At 43.4% G+C, this 19,556-nt stretch overlaps 1 protein-coding gene across 1 annotated transcript; it reads left to right on the forward strand.

The window, feature by feature from the left end:
- Window positions 1–7,732: 7,732 nt before the first annotated feature.
- LOC149502593 (uncharacterized) lies at window positions 7,733–9,638 on the forward strand. The gene is made up of 2 exons (XM_089728586.1): window positions 7,733–7,882; window positions 8,624–9,638. The coding sequence occupies exon 2, from the start codon at window positions 8,632–8,634 to the stop codon at window positions 9,478–9,480; it is 849 nt and encodes a 282-aa protein (XP_089584712.1). The 5' UTR covers window positions 7,733–7,882; window positions 8,624–8,631; the 3' UTR covers window positions 9,481–9,638.
- The last annotated feature ends 9,918 nt before the right edge of the window (window positions 9,639–19,556 follow it).

Genomic DNA, 19,556 nt, shown 5'->3' on the forward strand with positions numbered 1-19,556 from the left:
TGTAAGAGTAGTACACACGATAATACGCAAATATAAATCAAGTAAAAACCGTTCATTTAATGAACATGATAAACGGGATCACTCGGCCAGTAATACTGGGCCTATTATCTTTTTTTTTTATTGCCTAGATGTGTGGACGAGCTCACAGCGCACCCGGTGTTAAGTGGTTACTGGAACCCATAGACATCTACAACGTAAATGCGCCACACACCTTGAGATATAAGTTCTAAGGTCTCAGTAAAGTTACAACGGCTGCTCTACCCTTCAAACCGAAACGCATTATTGCTTCACGGCAGAAATAGGCGGGGTGGCGGTACCTACTCGTACGGACTCACAAGAGGTCCTACCACCAGTAATTACGCAAATTATCATTTTGCGGGTTTGATTTTTATTGCACGATGTTATTCCTTCACCGTGGAAGTCAATCGTGAACAATTGTTAAGTACGTATTTCATTAGAAAAATTGGTACCCGCCTGCGGGCTTCGAACACCGTTGCATCGCTATATACGAATGCACCGGACGTCTTATCCTTTAGGCCACGACGACTAAAATATTATAAATTCACGCAGGCGAAGTCGCGGCGCACGTCTCGTGAATGATACATGTACTTGACCTCAAGTGTATCTATTGTTTTTTCTAAACATCTTTTATGTTCCGTAAAAGTCGTCGATTGTTTGAAGTCGTCGTGGCCTAACGGATAAGATGTCCGGTGCATTCGTGTTGAGCGATGCACCGGTGTTCGAATTTCAGGCGGGTACCAATTTTCCTAATGAAATACGTACTCAACAAATGTTCACGATTGACTTCCACGGTGAAGGAATAACATCGTAATGTAATAAAAATGAAACCCGCAAAATTATGATTTGCGTAATTACTGGTGGAAGGACCTCTTGTTATTCCACGTGGGTGGGTACCACCGCCATGCCTATTTTTGCCGTAAAGCAATAATGCGTTTTGGTTAGAAGGGTGGGGCAGCCGTTGTGACTATACTTAAGACCTTAGAATTTATATTGCAAGGTGGGTGGTGCATTTACGTTGTGGATGTCTCTGGGCTCCAGTAACCACTTACCACCAGGGGGCCTGTGAGCTCGTCCACCCATCTAAAGGTAGTATTCCGATGTTGGCGACGAGGGCGACAGGCCACCGCGACTAGCGACCGCGACCCTGGTCGCCTGTTGCCTGACGACCAGTGGTATTCCGATGTCAGCGATCGTGACCGACGGCCAGTCTGCCCGCAGTTTTTATTGTATACAGTTGTGTTCTAGTACATTTATGTCGGACAATTTGTCCGCAACTAGGAAAAGAGCTATACAGATTTTATTAGAAGAAGGAGAAGAATATGATACACACATTTTGTTTGCCTTCCTTTGGGAAATAAGAGTTTTGCCAATTTCTTCCCAAATATTGTCTCGAATAACATTATCTCGATATGAGCGGAGTGTCGAATCGTGTATAGGTCATTTTTAGACACTACATCTATTAATATTTATATGTCAGCACGCGCCAGGGATGGCTGAGCGGTAGTTTCCGTCATCGCTCGTATTCGATTGAACTCAGTTTAGTCAATAAAACTTTTCAATAATAATTATTGAAACTCAACACACACAACTTTCACAATGACAGGGTAAACCGACAGTTTCGTTGCACATACAGACAGACCGACTGACTGACTGACTGACTGTCAGAGACTCACTGCTGAGACGGACGGAATCACTGTCTGACACGAATGCCGCGACTCTGTCCACGTACCGCCATTTTATACTGTGGCGTTACGGAGTCTACCCTTCATTTTGTGATATTTATCAAAACAACATTTCATCATTTAAAAATAATAATCAAAACCACCGTCTTAATATTACTAAAAGTCGTTATCCACGACAACTAAAAGTCGTTATCTACGACATATATATGTTGTGGGCTTCAAGACGGCTCGAAGGACCAAAATGTAGGGTGCGGTTTGAGTTTGTTAGTTAAAGATAATGTTGCTTAAAAATATTTATTGTTAAAATATAGAGAAATTAAATTAAATGTTAATGTTAAGAATGCACCGGGGTGACGCGGTTGTTGATCGTGCACTGACGATTTGTGGAAATGAAGTTAACGCGTCACGCGAATTATGCTGACAAAGGTGTTCGGTAATATATCACTGAACATATTCCGGGGCAACAAAATAGAGTATACTTTAATGAAATAATTGTTAGTAAATTATTATTATTATTATTATTATTAATACTTTATTTCAGTTTTTTTTTAAAACCATAACATTTTGTTAGTAGTAATTACTTATATCTATTTTAGTAACTTAAAAAATCTAACACATAACTATCATTATATACATTTTATACCATTAAATTTTTTATTTTATTTTTTCTCCTTCCAAGTACCTACTGCAAAGGCTATTGATCAGCAGTCCCTCGATTTTGCTCGATATGATTCTCAAAAGACTGTTGCCACTGTCACGAACTCGGCGCAATAACGATGCACTTCTCTTCCGCATTATTGCAAAGAAGTCATCGGTGTGAGATGTCGCAAACATTGTGGATGTACTACAAGAGCGCGGCAGTGAGAACATCATCCTAAATGCATTATTATATTGAACGCGTAGGGCATTGTAAGCTCTCCGCGTGTACGTGGTCCACAGACTACTGGCGTAAAAATTCTGGCAATAAGCTTTAAAAATTGTAAGTTTGACATAGCTATCGCAACCAGTAAATCTGCGGCTCTCTATCTATATCACAATCATCCGTACCATCCTCTGTTACCCAGTGACCGAGGTACTTGAAGCGCTTGACTTTTGTAAGCGTTGCGCCCGCTAGCCAGATTGGAGGTACGTTCTCGTAAGTTTTGTTCTGCGCTTTGAACACTAGCAGTTCACTCTTCTTGGCATTGTACCTCAGCCCGTGGGACTCAGCATAGTTCTCACAAATTTTTAAAAGTTTCCTGAGTGCACTCATAGATGGGCTCAGCAATACCATATCGTCTGCATAACTAATATTGTTAAAAGAAATTCCATCGATCATGCAGCCGACACCCGCACTACTGAGCTCATCGATGAGCTTATTCTATGTATATTATTATATGTATATGCTAAATAGCAAAGGTGAGGTTAGACCCCCCTGCCTCACACCACATTCTAAACGGTACGCATCAGAGTGCGCACCGGCCCATCTAACACTATTATTTTGATTGTCATACCAATACTGAAAAATTTTAATTAATTCAGGCGGCAGCTTTACTTCCCTAGCTAACTTATTCCATAAATAAATAAATGATTGCTCTGTTGCTCGAAGCGGTAAGTCATTGTTCTTATTCTTACCACATGTATTTAGATGTTCGTCAATGCTTGAGATGGACAGAAATAATAAGCGAAAACTGAGCCCATGACCACAGCGGGAAAGCTGCCTTGAGACATGAGGTGGAAGTCTTAACTACTAACGGCATTAAAGTAGTTCCGGTAGATGCTCTGGTCCCCGCGTGATGCCTGACTGACGTGACGCTCATCTTACCCTCTATAGTAATGTTACGCTGGTAAGAGTAACGCCATCTATCGCCGAATAGTCGAATGAATATGTAAGGATCAAGTAGCATCTAGAACGCTTGAGAAGTATAACGCCATCTATTATCAGATAGCGGAAACACAATACTAGAAATGTGTGGAATATTCTCGATAATTCTAGGGATGTGGTATATAGGCTATCAAAGCGTTGCAGAGATGGCACGCAGTCAGTTAGTAATCGGGACTACTCGAAGCGAAACAGCCAACGGATCATCTGCAGGCCGAAATAGGTTTTAAATAGTTTAAGAAAAAATAGATACAATATCAAAAAAATTAGTTAATAAGTGATTACGTAAAGCATGTATAATCTTCAATTAATTTATAAGCCATTTAAGCCATTAAAGTTAGTGTATCAGATGAGAGATTCTTAATAGACCAATAGGAACGATTGAGTAGCGCTCTTGTTACGGTAACATATAGATCGCGGGACTCGTTAACGAGGCTTCTTGAAATTGCACGCGGCAGCGATTGTTTGTGATGGCCGCGCGTGTTCTTGATTTTTTTGTTGCCCTTGTAGGCAGCCGAGAATACGGCCCACCTGATGGTGAGTGGTTACCGTCGCCCATGGACTTTAGCAATGCCAGGGGCAGAGCTAAGCCGCTGCCTACCGCTTAACACTCTCCACAAGCCTCGTTTGAAGAAGGACATGTCATAGCGCTCGGGAAAGACCGTGGAGGGGAGCTCATTCCATAGCCGGATGGTACGTGGCAAAAAATATCTCTGGAAACGCACTGTGGATGACCGCAGTGGCTCCAGGTAGTATGGATGAACTCTACTCCGATGGCGGGCGGTGCGATGCTAAAAACGAGATGCCGGTATCATCTCGAACTATTCCTCAGAGTACTCCCCATGGAACATACGGTACAAAAAAAATACAGAGAAAACCGAAGTCCCTGCGCAGACCCAAATCTTCCAAACGATCCGTGAGAATGGGATTATCGACAATCCGAACGGCCCTCCTCTGTAGGGAATCAAATGGAAGAAGCTGGTACTTGGGAGCCCCGGCCCAGAGATGGGAGCAGTACTCCACGCGAGGCCAGACTTGTGCTTTATAAAGCAAAAGCCTTTGTCCAGGCGTGAAGTACCGCTTCGCTCTGTTGAGGACTCCTAGCATTTTGGACGCCAACTTGGCTTTGCCTTCCAAGTGACTCCGAAACTAGATGTCGCTCGAAATGTCAACCCCAAGTATCCCGATACTCTCGGAAGGTTGCAGGGATACTCCTTGGAATTGCGGCGCCATGATAAAGGGGTCCTTCTTCGCAGTGAACGCACAAACATGTGTCTTTATCGGGTTAAACCTTGGTTCAATTCATCCCATTCGGAGACTCGCCCCAGAGAGTTCTCCACTTCAGACACAAGTTTTGATCGTCTCCCCCGTGCTGTCATCCGCATAGCAATGCATGCCATCAATAGACAGCATGTCATTGATATACAGGATGAAAAGCGTAGGGGAGAGCACCGAAATTTGTGGAACGCCAGCGTTAATGGTAACGGCATCAGAACAGTCACCGTCTACAATGACCGTGATGCTCCGCTCATCCAAAAAGCTAGCGATCCACTTGCAGAGACCCTCGTAAGATGGTAGCTTCGATAGAAGTGCCCTATGCCAGACCCTGTCGAAGGCCTTCGCGATATAAAGGCTCACAGCAAGAGCCTAGCCCTTGCTCTCCAAGGCTTCAGCCCACCTGTGAGTAAGGTATACAAAAAGATCGCCAGCTGAGCGACCGTGACGGAAACCGTACTGTCGGTCACTGATCAGCTGGCGATCTTCAATATACTTCAGGAGTTGTGTATTTATTATTCGCTCCATCACCTTGGAAAACAAAGACGTTATCGCGATAGGCCTGTAGCTCGATGGGTCCGACCGGCCACCCTTCTTGGGGATAGGGTGGACGTGGGCGGTCTTCCATGAAGACGGAACCCTGTTAGTGCAATAAGAGAGGCGATACAAACACGTTAGCGCAGGCGTCAGCTCAGGAGCGCACGTTTTCAGAACCACTGCAGAGATACCGTCTGGTCCACTCGACTTATGGACGTCCAGGAGTCGGAGTGACTGCACACTGTGTAAAGCAGATCTCCGGCAGGGAACTATCACACCTTGGGATGTTCGGTGGTGTAGCACCCCCGTCGTCCACAGTCGAGTTCGAGGCGAAGAGTTTGACCAGAAGGTCAGCCTTCTCTTTCGCACTATGGGCCAGACTGTCATCGGTGGTGTAATGGTGGGAGACTAGACCTGCAAAAGTTTCCTTCTGCAGCTTTGGCGAGCGACCAAAAAGCACGGCTCCCAGAGGGATAGCTCTTCAGTCGTTCACCAATTCTAGCAACGTGCTCCAACTTCGCCCTGGCAATATCCTTCTTGTAGGACCTAGAAGCGGCTTTATATTTCCGTCTTTTCTCTGAGATGTTAGGATCCCGACGTCTCCTGGCATCATCCCATGCCACGTATGCGGACCGCCTGAGGTGTGCAGCGTCCCTGTTGGCCTTGTTATACCAGGGTCTGCTGCTACTCCCAACGGGCACTTCAGAGGAGGGAATAAACAATTCCATTCCATGGAGCACCACGTCTTTAAGACGGTCTGCACCGACGTCAGGATCAGCAGAGGAAAAGCAGAATAGCCTCCATGGGTAGGATGCGTAAAATTCACGCAATCCATCCCAATCTGCTGACATATACTGCCAAACTCTTCGATACCTGGTCATCGTTCGACGACTAGGACGAGAGAGTGGTGTGGTAGCACGCATAAGGCAGTGATCAGACGATCCAAGCGGAGCGTCGACCACCACACCGTATCCGGCTGGATCGGTGGTTAGCAGAAGATCCAACAGAGAAGGTTCGTGCCCCTCAATATCTGGGACACGGGCGGGCTGTGTCACCAGCTGGGAGAAGCCATAGGCCAGGGCGAAATCGTAGGCAGCCCGACCCGGGAGGTCAGTGGTTCTGGACCCCAACCCCTCCTGGTAGTGAGCGTTAAAGTCTCCAAGAACCACTACCTCCACAGATGGGTACTGCTCAAGCACGCGGTTAGTCCCCTCTTGCACATGCTCGTCTCATGTGGTGGATGGTGGTGTACGGCGTTGAGGTTGCTATGTAGATCCTTTACATTGCTCAAATTCACATTAAATGTAGAATGGGGAATCGCCGACAAAACCCTTTTTCTTTTTCGAGCTGTCATAATTTTATTTGGAGAGTGGGATTAGGTGGGGTAGGAACTTCGAGGCGAAATCATGACAACACCTGAATAAAGCGCGGAACACAGTACGTGCTCGACCACGGGTTGCGTGAGAGACTGACGCAGGGCATGGAAGGGCCCCTGGTCCGCCCTGCGTGCGATGGCCGGGATCCACTCCGGTCTCCGACTCCGGCACGACGATCGCATGACAGGATTTTACACCGGTTGGCGGGACAGCTTTCCGGGGCGGAGCTTAGTAGTGACACCCAGGTTCAGGTCCCCAACTGACCGGCGGGCGGCGGCGAACACCGTTTCACTAGGTCTCCCTATAACCCCGTCAAACAATCACGTCCCGCGAGCTCGCACGCACATCTGTTCCGCATGTTCCAGGTATCACCAAGATTCATCCCGAACAAGGCAGAGGAAAGGGAAGGAATAAAACTGGCTCTCCAACCCATACGCCGGAGCATAGCTAGACTGTTTGGCGGCAGACTCTAATTGGAGAGTGGTCGCCAGCCAGTCGGACAAATCCTACCACCGATTATGTATTCGGCTCCCGTTTAGCACCACCCAGGGGTCACTTGTAGGGAATCGCCGGTTAAACCTACAAAAGCGGGAAGCAATCAATCCCCAAAAGTTCTTGTTTAACGGAGGATTCTTAAAAATGGACGCGCCAACAAAATGGTGTGTACTGGGCGCGTGCGATCCCACGGCTGGTGGGGGCGGAATGAAATGGAGGGGCGCGCGCGTCCCGCGGCGTCGTAGAGGGGGGCTCCGCTTCTTTCGTTAACACTTGGATTTACATTTACATTAACAATTAGGGTACTTTGCATCGCGGCCTATACTGGGCCTATCTACTATTATAATAAATACGATTACGATTATGATTGTTGTTCGTGCTTTTTAAATTATCAATCAATTTGTTCGACTGTCACTTTATACACAAGAGAATGCGACAATCTCTGCGGAAATTGCATTCATTCGGAAGAATTGAAAATCAACGCGGGCAAAGTCGCGGCGTACTTCTCGTGAATGATATTATATTATATACTTGACCTCAAGGGTATCTATTGTTTTTTCTAAACATCTTTTATGTTTCATAAATACAGATCGGACAAATACAGAAGTGTCAGTCGTGCTCTGTTGCTCGAAACGGTAAGTCACTGTTCTTAACTTTTTTTTATGCTTGAAGGCTTACTGGTAGCCCGGAGGCCTTTCCAGTTTTACCAGGATAGGTGGGCGGGCAAAGGCTCACCTAGGAACTGTTCTTAACTCTCAACCGCAGTGAAGTAGAGGGTTTTAAATTAAATCTTAACATTATGGACCTGGGCAATAATTCTTGTGTGCGCGTACTTATGTACGCACGTAAGAAGTTATACTTTATTTTTATTAAATTTCTTTCGTTTTTTTTTAAATATTAAATAATTAATAATAAATATTTAACGCTAATAATTTAATAATATTTAGTATGATTTATATTAAATAATAATTTTGTCATTTATATTACTAAATAATAAGTCAATCAAAAATTCTAGTCGTACGTGCATGTGTTATAAATACATTAAAAAAAATAACCTACTCTCTGAATAGCTTTATTGAAGCGACCAGTAGAAATTATAGTCCACGCTTTACACAGGATTACAGTAGAGAGTCTTAAACGTCCGTGAATAACTGAGTAGGACTCCGGATCGTGTCAAGTTCAGACATTCAGTCAAACAACATTGTTGATTAGTTGACACCGAGTGGCGCACGCTCGAGATCTTCTCCAAAGTGTCACCCGGGTAACGAGCGCACGCGGGGGCCGGGGGGACGCTCCGGTCCCCGCGTGATGTCTGACTGACGTGACGCTCACCTTGCCCTCTATAGTACTATAGACTCTTTTTATTGACATTATAGATTCCAAGATGAGGGTGCTGTTAGTTTGCCTGGCAGGCTTACTGGTCTGCCTGAAGACGGCTGATTCTCACTCATTGCCGCAAAAGGATTACGATACTGACTCCAGCAACCATGACATTACCAATCCACTGAATGACACCAGCGGAAATAATAGCAGCTCGGTCCCCGACAACTCCAGCGGAGTCTTTGATTCTAACGCCACAACGTTCATTGCGCGTACCATAACTAGGCGCGGCAATAAAGTGTATAAAAGTATATACGCCTACAAAAACGGCAAAGTGAAGAAAATTTTAAAAGACGGCATTGCCATCTCAGATTGGTCTCCGAAGTCGCGCACTTTTTTGGGTAATAAGGACGGTATCTACGTTTACGACACAGAAACAGAGAAGCTTGAGAAGTACGGCAATCTGAGTGACAACGTCATCGGGATCACAAAAGAGAAACGCAGTGACGACCTGTACATTCTGACGGAAGACCACGTCGTCTACAAGGTCACGGAGGAAGGCACCAAGAAAGTCAAAATCAACGAAGCTGAGCATGCCGAGAAAATAGCGCTGGACTGGGATGACAACTTATACTACATCGGAGCGAACGATCACCCGTATGTTGTCACTTCGGACGGTGCGAAGAAGATCGAAGGTCTTCCAGTTAACTCAACCATACTGTTTATCTCTAGGCCTCCGATCAAAATAGAGCACGGAGCGTGGCTTATGTCCCTAAAACAGCCTTACATCATCTATCCCAACGCGACCAGTGAACCATACGTATTCAACGACCAAGAGAAGTTGGAATATGAGAAAACAGTTCGTGATTTTGAGACTATTCTCTCACAGGTGGATAACCAACCAGTGGAATAACATAATATCTTCGGATTTCGCGAGTTGTAGAGATAATTAAAATGACTTTTACAGACGACGACAAACACGACACTAAACTGTAAAAGCAGTCCTAATTATATTATAGGAATAACGTGTTTTTGTTTGAAATGAAATCCGAATGAATCTTGTGGAATGTTGTTGTTGTTGTTGTTTTATTTCTTGTTTACCTGAACCATTTATAACTTCTATAGCATATGAGCGTAAAGTAGAGCATCCGATGTGTGATCCGATATGTCGCGAAACTCGATGGGCAATTCCAAAACATAATCCCTTAACGAGAGAAACGGCTGCATCTATGTGTTCGAATTGTATTAGCGGTTTTTATTTAATAGATGGTAAACTTAAAAAATTAAAAGTACTTTATCTTCACGTTAGTAATTTGATATTTCACTGCCGTAGTAACTAAAACTGTCCCTCATACCAGGGAAGGAGACCGTGAGATGCTGAGATGCTGAGACACGAAGCGCGATCAACATTCAGTTTGTTCATTTTCAGTTTTACTTGTGCGTAAGACAAGGAGTATAATATATTATTAGAGGCGACTTCCTCTTAAGTCAAAGTCGATGGGCGGAGCCATTGATGACGAGCACTCACGTGGACTCGTGACGTCATCTGGAGGGGCAACCGACCGACCAGCGGGGACATCACGCCACCTCGGATCACTTTTGCTAGCAGCGCGCGCAGCGTTCACTTGTCTTAGATTTAATATTCTGTGTCGATCGTTCCTACCCACTTTTGTATTTTTTTTATTTATTTAAATTATTAAGCCGTTGCTAAAATCAGAAGTGGGATAGGGCTTGTGCCCTATCCGCTTTTTTTTTTTTTTTTTTTTTTTTTTTTCGGGTAGAGGGCCGAACCTCCTACGAGGTCCCCGCGCAAAAGGGGCGCGCGGGGTATGTGAGACTCAACGATCTGCATGGTGTTGTGAGCAGACCGCGGGCCCAAGGATTTTAGAGCCCACCCACTAAACGACTCCCCTGCACTCTTACACCCGACGTCCGATCCCCTCCGAGGTCAGAACCCGGATGAGGTAGGGGGGCTACCGCGGTCAACACTACAACCAGACGGCGCGGCTCACCCCAAGGACGCCCAGCCGACGGAGCCTTCGAGGCGAATCGAAGGCTCTGAAACGTCGGCCGTCTCGGTACGGCAGCCCGTCGGGCCGCCCAGACGGTGCCGCTGGTCTCCCGGAATACCCCGCTGGACCAGAACCAGCCTGCCGGGTCGGGACGCGATACACCGTCGACCGGTCGCTCTAATCACTCCACGGCAGCGCGCTAGAGTGCTGGTAGCGCGCCGCGCGGCCTCACCCCCTCAGGTCGCCCCTTGACCTTCACCGGGGGGAGGCCGCCACCTACAGGGGCCGGGACGTACGGGCGTATTCCCGCCTCCGGCCCCCGGCTCGACGGCGACGGATCGGTGCGGAAAGGGAAGAGCTCTCCCTCTCTCGCTCCGCCGCCTCCTTCTGCGATATGGTGGACTCGCAGAAGTCGAGCATCGCCTTCCAGGACGCGTCGCTGCCGAGCATCGTAGCCACGACGCGCGGCAGCGAGAGGTCCTCTCCAATGACCGCGACGAGGGCGGCGCGTTGCTCGTCGAATCCAGAGCAACGCGCCAGCGTGTGTTCCGCTGTATCTTCCTCGTCGCGGTCCGCGCAGTGGTGGCACTGCGCCGTCGGTTCCCTTCCGGCTATCTTGTGCAAGTACCGGCCGAAACAACCATGGCCGGTAAGCATCTGCGTTAGCCGAAAGGTGAGGCATCCGCGGTCGCGGCCCACCCAGTCCGCGAGAACCGGGCGGACCGCCTCGACGGTTCGGAGGCCGGCCGACGGGTCCGCCAAGCGGCGAGACCACGCCTCCAGCACGGACCGCCGAGATTGGAGCCTCCGCGCTCGAACTACTCCTTCGCCGGGGCGCCCTTCCCCCCTAGAGCGGAGGTCGCTACGCCACCGGTAATCGGCAGCGAGCGCCTCCGCCTCCAGGTCCCAGGGTGGCGTCCCGGCGAGCAAGCACGCCGCCTCGAATGAGACGGTGCGGTATCCTCGGATCGCCCTGACCGCAATCGCGCGCTGCGGTTATCCTGGCGTACAGTTTGTTTTTAAAATTTGCATTAAATTAACAACGTAATGACCGATATACGTGTAACTGGAAGCTGGGTAGGAGGACGCTCGCATTCGCCGAATGTTCGAGACCAATTAGGAATAATATTGGCGCGTTTAATTGCTTAAAACTCAAATGTGAACGTTGCGCGTGAGTCGAGCCCGCTAGGGTCGCAGATAGAAGACGCACGTCCCTCGACCGCGGACGGTGGTGGCGCCGGACCCGTGGTGGCGTTGGGAATCACATCACCGCCGCCGTCAGAGTCCCGCGCGTACGACGCTATAGACAGGATCATCGGAGCATTAAGTGCACTGTCCAAAGTAAGGTCGAAACATTTTTATATTTCTAATTTTGTTCCCAGCGTTAATGATATCGATTCTTGGTGCGAAGTAGATTTTTTGTCGGATACCCTCTTATCAAATGTAATAAATCACCAAGTAACTAGGTCAACGATTTTATCACAACCGACCTTACGGTCTATTTTTATTGACGCGATAGAACATGCTCGAGACTGAATGCTCAGTTTCGATGGGTGGAAATAACATTCGAAGGGTTCAAAATGTTACTAGTCGGCAACACACTCCATCAATACGTCAATTAGACAACAGTCCGACTGTCCAAGTCGGTGATCATATAAACGGGACGCCGTCTTGTTCCATCGCCCTGTCGATTGTACCCGCCTTTGAGAATAGATGTAAAATAGTTCCACCACGCGTTGTGACAATAAAGAGGCAACTACCACATCAGCACGGATGTTAACCGAATCCATTAGATTCGTAAATTCAGATCGAACTCATGGTTACCTTATTTCCAAGTTTTACCCTGCCGTGCAATACATAGACACATTGTGTAAGGAAGTAGAACGGGCTAGATCCTTAACTGGGAAGGCACCGAGTATTTGTCACGAGTTTTGGGCTGTCTTAAGAGTGATGAGCGTACTTGGTTACACGTGTGATTGTCTAGTGACCGGACGTGGGGTAACTTCGTAAAAGACTTTAAGCCGTTGGGTCCGCAAAAGTTAGACTATGCCAATATTCTTTATAATGCTATGCAATTAGCATCAGATTGCTTTGCATCATACGTCGAGTGGGCCAGGAGATCGTTGCTCTGTCTTAAGATGGTCAGAGGTCTGACTGACAAACTCGGAACTTTAATAATGATACGGGGCATAATGGGCCCTCTGGTTGACTCGCGAACGCTAGTCTACAGATTCACGATTTGATTTAATTTTTGGTGAAGGTCAGGTAAGGCCGAGTCCTCGTAGGGTTCAGGCACTAGTTGAGTCACCAGTGACGCGAAATGTCAAACATTCTTGGGGTTGACTGCATGCTTCCAGAGATTTACGTGGTAACTTAGTTCACGTAGATGTTGTACCGTGGTAACATAGTTCACGCAGAGATTTACGTGGTAACATAGTTCACGTAGATGTTGTACCGTGGTAACATAGTTCACGCAGAGATTTACGTGGTAACATAGTTCACGTAGATGTTGTAACGTGGTAACATAGTTCACGTAGATGTTGTAACGTGGTAACATAGTTCACGTATATGTTGTGACGTGGTAACAAAGTTCACGTAAAGGTGTGACGTGGTAACGCAGTTCACGTTACGAGTGTATTGGCTTGACATGTTAACTTGGCCATGTTAACCAGACTTTACTCTCACAGTATATTATACACCCGATATGGTAACAGTACCATGTCGTCAGTACATCTAACGTAATTCAACAAGATCCTACTATACATGAACACACTGAAATTTTTTTTTTTTTATTGCCCTTGTAGGCAGACGAGCATACGGCCCACCTGATGGTGAGTGGTTACCGTTGCCCATGGACTTCAGCAATGCCAGGGGCAGGGCCAAGCCGCTGCCTACCGCAGCCTACCGCATGTGATGTCAAATGCTCACAAAAACTACTAACTTTTACTAATGGTTCATGGTACAAAAGTCATGATGGTAATGCAAACAATCTATTTCTATGACGATATCATAGAACACCCCGATAGAAACGCTGTGCACACAGTGAGTCCTGCATCGTCAGAGATTGAAGACGGTCATGACATCGAGGTGAACGTGGACGTCCACCAGTCAGGAGAGGCCGTATTAGAGGCGACTTCCTCTTAAGTCAAAGTCGATGGGCGGAGCCATTGATGACGAGCACTCACGTGGACTCGTGACGTCATCTGGAGGGGCAACCGACCGACCAGCGGGGACATCACGCCACCTCGGATCACTTTTGCTAGCAGCGCGCGCAGCGTTCACTTGTCTTAGATTTAATATTCTGTGTCGATCGTTCCTACCCACTTTTGTATTTTTTTTATTTATTTAAATTATTAAACCGTTGCTTAAAATATTATTATTCGCACTACTATCGAGTCTTGTCCCTCAGATATACCAACGATAAATTCTTTACGGAGACCCATGTTGCGAAATGGAAACTTTACTAATCTCCAAATTTAGCAGTAAATTTACAAAAATACGAACTCAGTATTATCGATTTTTTTCTCTACTTATTCGTTGGTAGCCTAAGAGGCTATTCCAGTTATGGCCGGACGGGTAGGTGAGTTCACGGGCTCAACCTCAGAGAGCTTGCTAACATTAGCACTATCAAGAGCAGTACTTCGTAGAATCTATCACCGAATCGGAATCGCGATCCACTGAGAAGATGCAGCTAGAAACTCAGTGGGCTAATTATCGCCTTCAACTCGTGACACAGGATTCTGTTGGTGCATTTACAAACCACTCGACTATTAAACTACAATCTGAGGCAATGGAAATTTGGTTTATAATAATATCGAGTTGCCTTAAAAATTAACCGTTATGTCATGTTTTACAAAACTTAAAGAGAGTAGACTAAAGATATTCAAACTATCAGGCTAAACTTTTATTACCAAGACTTTGCTGATTGTTTAGCTGCTTGCTACTTCTCATTGAATTTATTCGTCTCTTTCAAGTTGAATCTGCTTATCACGATAATAATAATTAATAAATTCTTCTTTAAAGAAAGTTCTCACCGAAATATTGAAATGGTCAAAAGGTGTGAAATTATTAATTTACTAGCGGCCCGCTCCGGCTCCGCTCGGGTCTTTAACAAAAATTTCAACGATACTTGACGTTGTTTTATTTTCTATACTATAATATTATAAAGAGGAAAGATTTGTTTGTTTGTTTGTTTCGAATAGGCTCCGAAACTACTGGACCGATTTGAAAAAATCTTTTTCCATTAGAAGCCGACATTGTCCCTGATGAACATAGGCTACTTTTTTTTTTTTTTTTTGGTTTCATGTGTGTTTTAATGTTTCCGAAGCGAAGCGAGGGCGGGTCCCTAGTTTTAAATAAAAGAACGCTTATTGCAGCATAACTATAATAGTTGAAAAGCTGCTAACTATCGCGACACTTTTTGTAAATAATAATGTATTCTACAAAATCGTAGTACATTATTTTATTCTATCATCAATAGTTTTCACAGGGCACGCTATGTGTAAATAATATTTTAGGTAACTTTTTTACACCTTGGGTTGCATTATTAGAGTTTTAGTAAGGATCCCTAACTTTTTTCAAAAAAGATTATAGCTTATGTCACTCGGGAATAGTGTAGCTTCCAAACAGTGAAAGAATTTTTCAAATCGGTTCAGTAGTTTCGGAGCCTTTTCAATACAAACAAACAAACAAATCTTTCCTCTTTATGATATTAAGTATAGATTTAAAGAAAAGGAAAACTATGTAGCAAATTTCTGGGGGAACTGGAGTTCACGTCAGTTTTTTGTTTAGGTTCAAGCTATCAACTTTTTCATAAAATTTATGTCTAAGTCACATTATTTTATATTTATTTATATGTTAAAGAGGAAAAGTGTTATATTATGGGTACGACGACATCAAGATGAAGGATCTTTTCTGCATTGTCAAAGGTCGGTAGATTACGACTCAAATCGTATTTTGTGTGAAAGTTCAATATACTCGTAATATTACTGTAATGTTATTATACACGTAACTGTCAATGACACATTACAATACAATTATTTACTTATGCAAATGTTTAAAACTTGAAAATTTAATACTTATAATGGGTAGGACTCTTATGATAACCAGGTCATAGGTTATATCTAATATATAAAATTATCGTGTCACGGTGTGCGTGATTGAACTCCTCCGAAACGGCTCGACCGATTTTCGTGAATCTTAGCGTGCATATCGGCCAGAGAGGAGAATCAGAGAACATCTATTTTTCATCCCCCTAAATGTTAAGGGTGGTCCACCACTAAATTTTTGTATTTATTTTTTAGACATTTTTTTTGTTTTTATTTTTTTATGATACAGCATACAAAAATACATACAAGCTTAAATTTTCACTCCTCTACTTCTTCTTCTTCTTCTCCATCGCTCCCTCATTGCTGAGGATCGTGACTCCGTTTTAGCCTGTCTACTGTCAGCCTCCATCGGTTCCGGTCAGTTGCCTGGTGTAGTGCAGCGCTAAGTGGTCCGCTGGTTTGCTCGGAGATCTGGTCGGACCAACGTTTGGGGCTCCGGCCTCTAGGACGTTTTCCTTCTACTTTCCCAGTGACCATCAGACGTTCCAAGTTGTCGACACCTCTACGATCAACCCTTATTTTTTATTTATTAATTAAAAACTTTAGTTTTTTTTGTAAGATTTTTTATTTATTTTGTCATGACTTAGAATAAATAACAAATTTCATATTACTCTGAATTTTTCACCCCTCTACGATCAACCCCTATTTTTTATTTGATAGTTAACTTTAATTTTTATGGCAAGATTTTCATCTTTATTTTGTCATGAATTAAAATAAAAAATCTGATGTAACTCTCAATTTTTCATCCCTCTATGATCAACCCTTATTTTTTATTTGTTAATTTTAAACTTTTTTTTTTTGGCTACATTTATTTATTTATTTTGTCATGACTTAAGATAAAAAAAATCATATTACTCTCAATTTTCACTCTTGTACGATCAACCCCTATTTTTCCATCCCGATTTTTATTTTTTTTATTCTATGCACAGATCCGCAATAAGGTTGCAAGATGGCAATCAAATATTATCATTGTAGTACGATAAATTCTTATTAAGAGTTTATAATTTCAAGTTCCTTTAATTATGATTTTTTTTTTAAATTCAATTTGATCTCCGGCCCTCGGCCTCCAGCCGACTACTGATCAACTATCGATCGATCAGTTATCCCTGCCAGGTGTCACCACTCATCCAGCAAACATCACGTAGTAGGGATGAGGACGAAGCCGGTCTCCTGTCTTACTTACTCACTATACATCATAGATTATACACTTAATATATTTGAGAGCTATACAATACTATACATTTTTTAGCCATGTTTTATTGGTTTTATTTGTGTATCAATAGTATGTTCAGTAGGTCTGAGAATCGGCTACTATCTATTTTTCATACCCCTAAGTGATAAGGGTTGTCCACCCCAAACATTTATTTTTATTTTTTGGATAATTTTTTTTTGGTTATAAAAAACCTTATTCAACCACATAATACCTCATTGAGGTATTATGTGGTTGAATAAGGTTTTTTTTTTCAACACTAGAATTTCCCTAGAAATATTATTTAAGGCAACACAACGTTTGCCGGGTCTGCTAGTATACTATAATATAATAGTTATATAAAGTTATGAATATATTAGTTATATAATATAAATAATACAAATACTATTTTATATTGTGGTTCAGCTTCAATCCTCTTTCCAGATACGGAAAAAAATACAGCTAATATACCTTAATAAAACGTTAAAATATAACTTATGATCATTCCTTATACAAAGTGTTAATTAAATAACTTAAAACCTCTGATGACACCCATATAACATTTATTTGGCGTATATTTTATTCATAGCATAATTATAGACTAGGCACAATAAAAAAAGGATTTAAAAATTCAAATTCAACCTTTTCTTTAATGCTTAGATGGGTGGACGAGCTCACAGCCCATCTGGTTACTGGACCCCATACACATCTGCAACGTAAGCGCGCCACCCACTTTGAGATATAAGTTCTAAGATCTCAGTATAATTACAACGGCTGCCCCACCCTTCATACAGAAACTCATTACCGCTTCACGGCAGATATAAGCGGGGTGGTAGTACGTACCCGTGCGGACTCACAAGAGGTCCTACCACCAGTAATATTACTGTAATACCAACCTGATATAAAACAAAGTGTTATCGATTCTACTCTGGATTCCGATCGAACCACATACTTTCTGATGTCCAGTTATTTAACTAACACCTTGTTTAACTTCAATAATTGCGTCAATATTTAATGAGTTCAAATATTGTTTTAAGAATACATATTTTATGTTTTAAACTTCAAAACATATATTTGTTGCAACGTTATCCTTTTTACAGAATTGTTTTTTTTATTTCCATTATACCACAATACTCCTTTATTAATAAATAACAAATCAAAATAATTTAACATAAATCAATTCACGCATTAGAACAAATCTTCCAATGCGCTTGAAGGAGGCACAGTTCCCAAGATACTGGCTGCGTTACCTCGTTGGACAGCCAGACTCACTCTCTGTGCAAAGTACTAGCCAGCCTTAGCATCACGTGTAACCTCCTTCAAGCGTTTGGAGATTTCTGATAATTCCATTATACTTTTCCATTATAATATGTATGAATTTGTAATAAAATCTCTGTGGCTATACTATTTGTATCTGGCTGGTTTTGATATCATTAAAAGTTTAAATTTTAAAGAAGATAATTCCAAATTAAAATTAGGGAGATGTGTGATTTTTATTTATTTTTCGTACTGTCAAGATGAGCGAATCTAATGAAGATATTCGATACATTTTAAAAATTTACTACAAAAAAGGTAAAAAAGCAAAGCAAGCCGTGAAAAAAAATTGCGATGTTTATGGACCTAGTGCAGTGTCTGTGAGAGTAGCACAAATTTGGTATAAGCGTTTTCAATCCGGAAATTTTAATGTCAAAGATGCACGTCGCTCTGGTCGCCCTATTACGGATAAAATGGATGCCATTTTTGAAAAAGTGGAGCAAGATCGGCATATCAATAGTTACAACGTAGCTGAAGAACTGAGAATTGACCACAAAACAGTTTTAGCGCATTTGAAAAAAAACTGGGAGCACAAAAAAGCTCGATATTTGGGTACCTCACGAGCTCACTGAAAGAAACCTAATGAACTGTCTACTCATTTGTGATTCTTTAGTACGACGTAATGAAACCGAATCATTTTTGAAGAAGCTGATAACTGGTGATGAAAAGTGGATCACGTACGACAAGAACGTGCGAAAAAGGCCGGTCAGGCTTCACAGAATGTGGCGAAATCCGGGTTAACTCGCAACAAGGTGATGCTGTCTGTCTGGTGGGATTGGAAGGGTATTATTCACTATGAGCTGTGACCACCAGGCAGGACCATAGATTCTGAACTCTACTGCGAACAACTGATGAGATTAAAGCAAGAAGTTGAGAAAAAGCGGCTGGAATTAATCAACAGAAGGGGAGTGGTTTTTCATCATGATAACGCTAACCCTCACACATCTTTAGCCACTCAGCAAAAATTAAGAGAGCTTGGCTGGCAGGTGTTAATGCATCCGACGTATAGTGCTGACCTTGCACCTTCAGATTTCCACCTGTTTCGGTCTCTTCAGAATTTTTTAGGCAGTGTCAGGTTAACACCACGAGAGGACTGCCAAAACCAATAATTGTCGCGGTATTTTGATCAGAAGCCCCAAAATTTCTATAGCAATGGGATCAATGGGATGTCCCTACCTACAAGATGGCAAAAAGCTATCGAACAAAATGCCTGTTACATACTTTAGTTAAAGGTAAATAAACTATATTAAAAATGTTGTGGATTTTTTTTTAAAATGCGTAGAAACTTTTTCCCCATCCTATTGAAACAAGCCTTTCCAGCCGTTTCTACTCGCTTTTCCTCACAAATAAAATAACTTATATATAT

Source organism: Bombyx mandarina, chromosome 07, assembly GCF_030267445.1.
Source record: "Bombyx mandarina strain Sakado chromosome 07, ASM3026744v2".
In the NCBI taxonomy this organism is placed as follows: domain Eukaryota; kingdom Metazoa; phylum Arthropoda; class Insecta; order Lepidoptera; family Bombycidae; genus Bombyx; species Bombyx mandarina.

What these genes read in the sequence shown, in the direction of transcription:
- LOC149502593 (XM_089728586.1), top strand. Translation starts at nt 8,632, where the DNA reads ATGAGGGTGCTGTTAGTTTGCCTGGCAGGCTTACTGGTCTGCCTGAAG.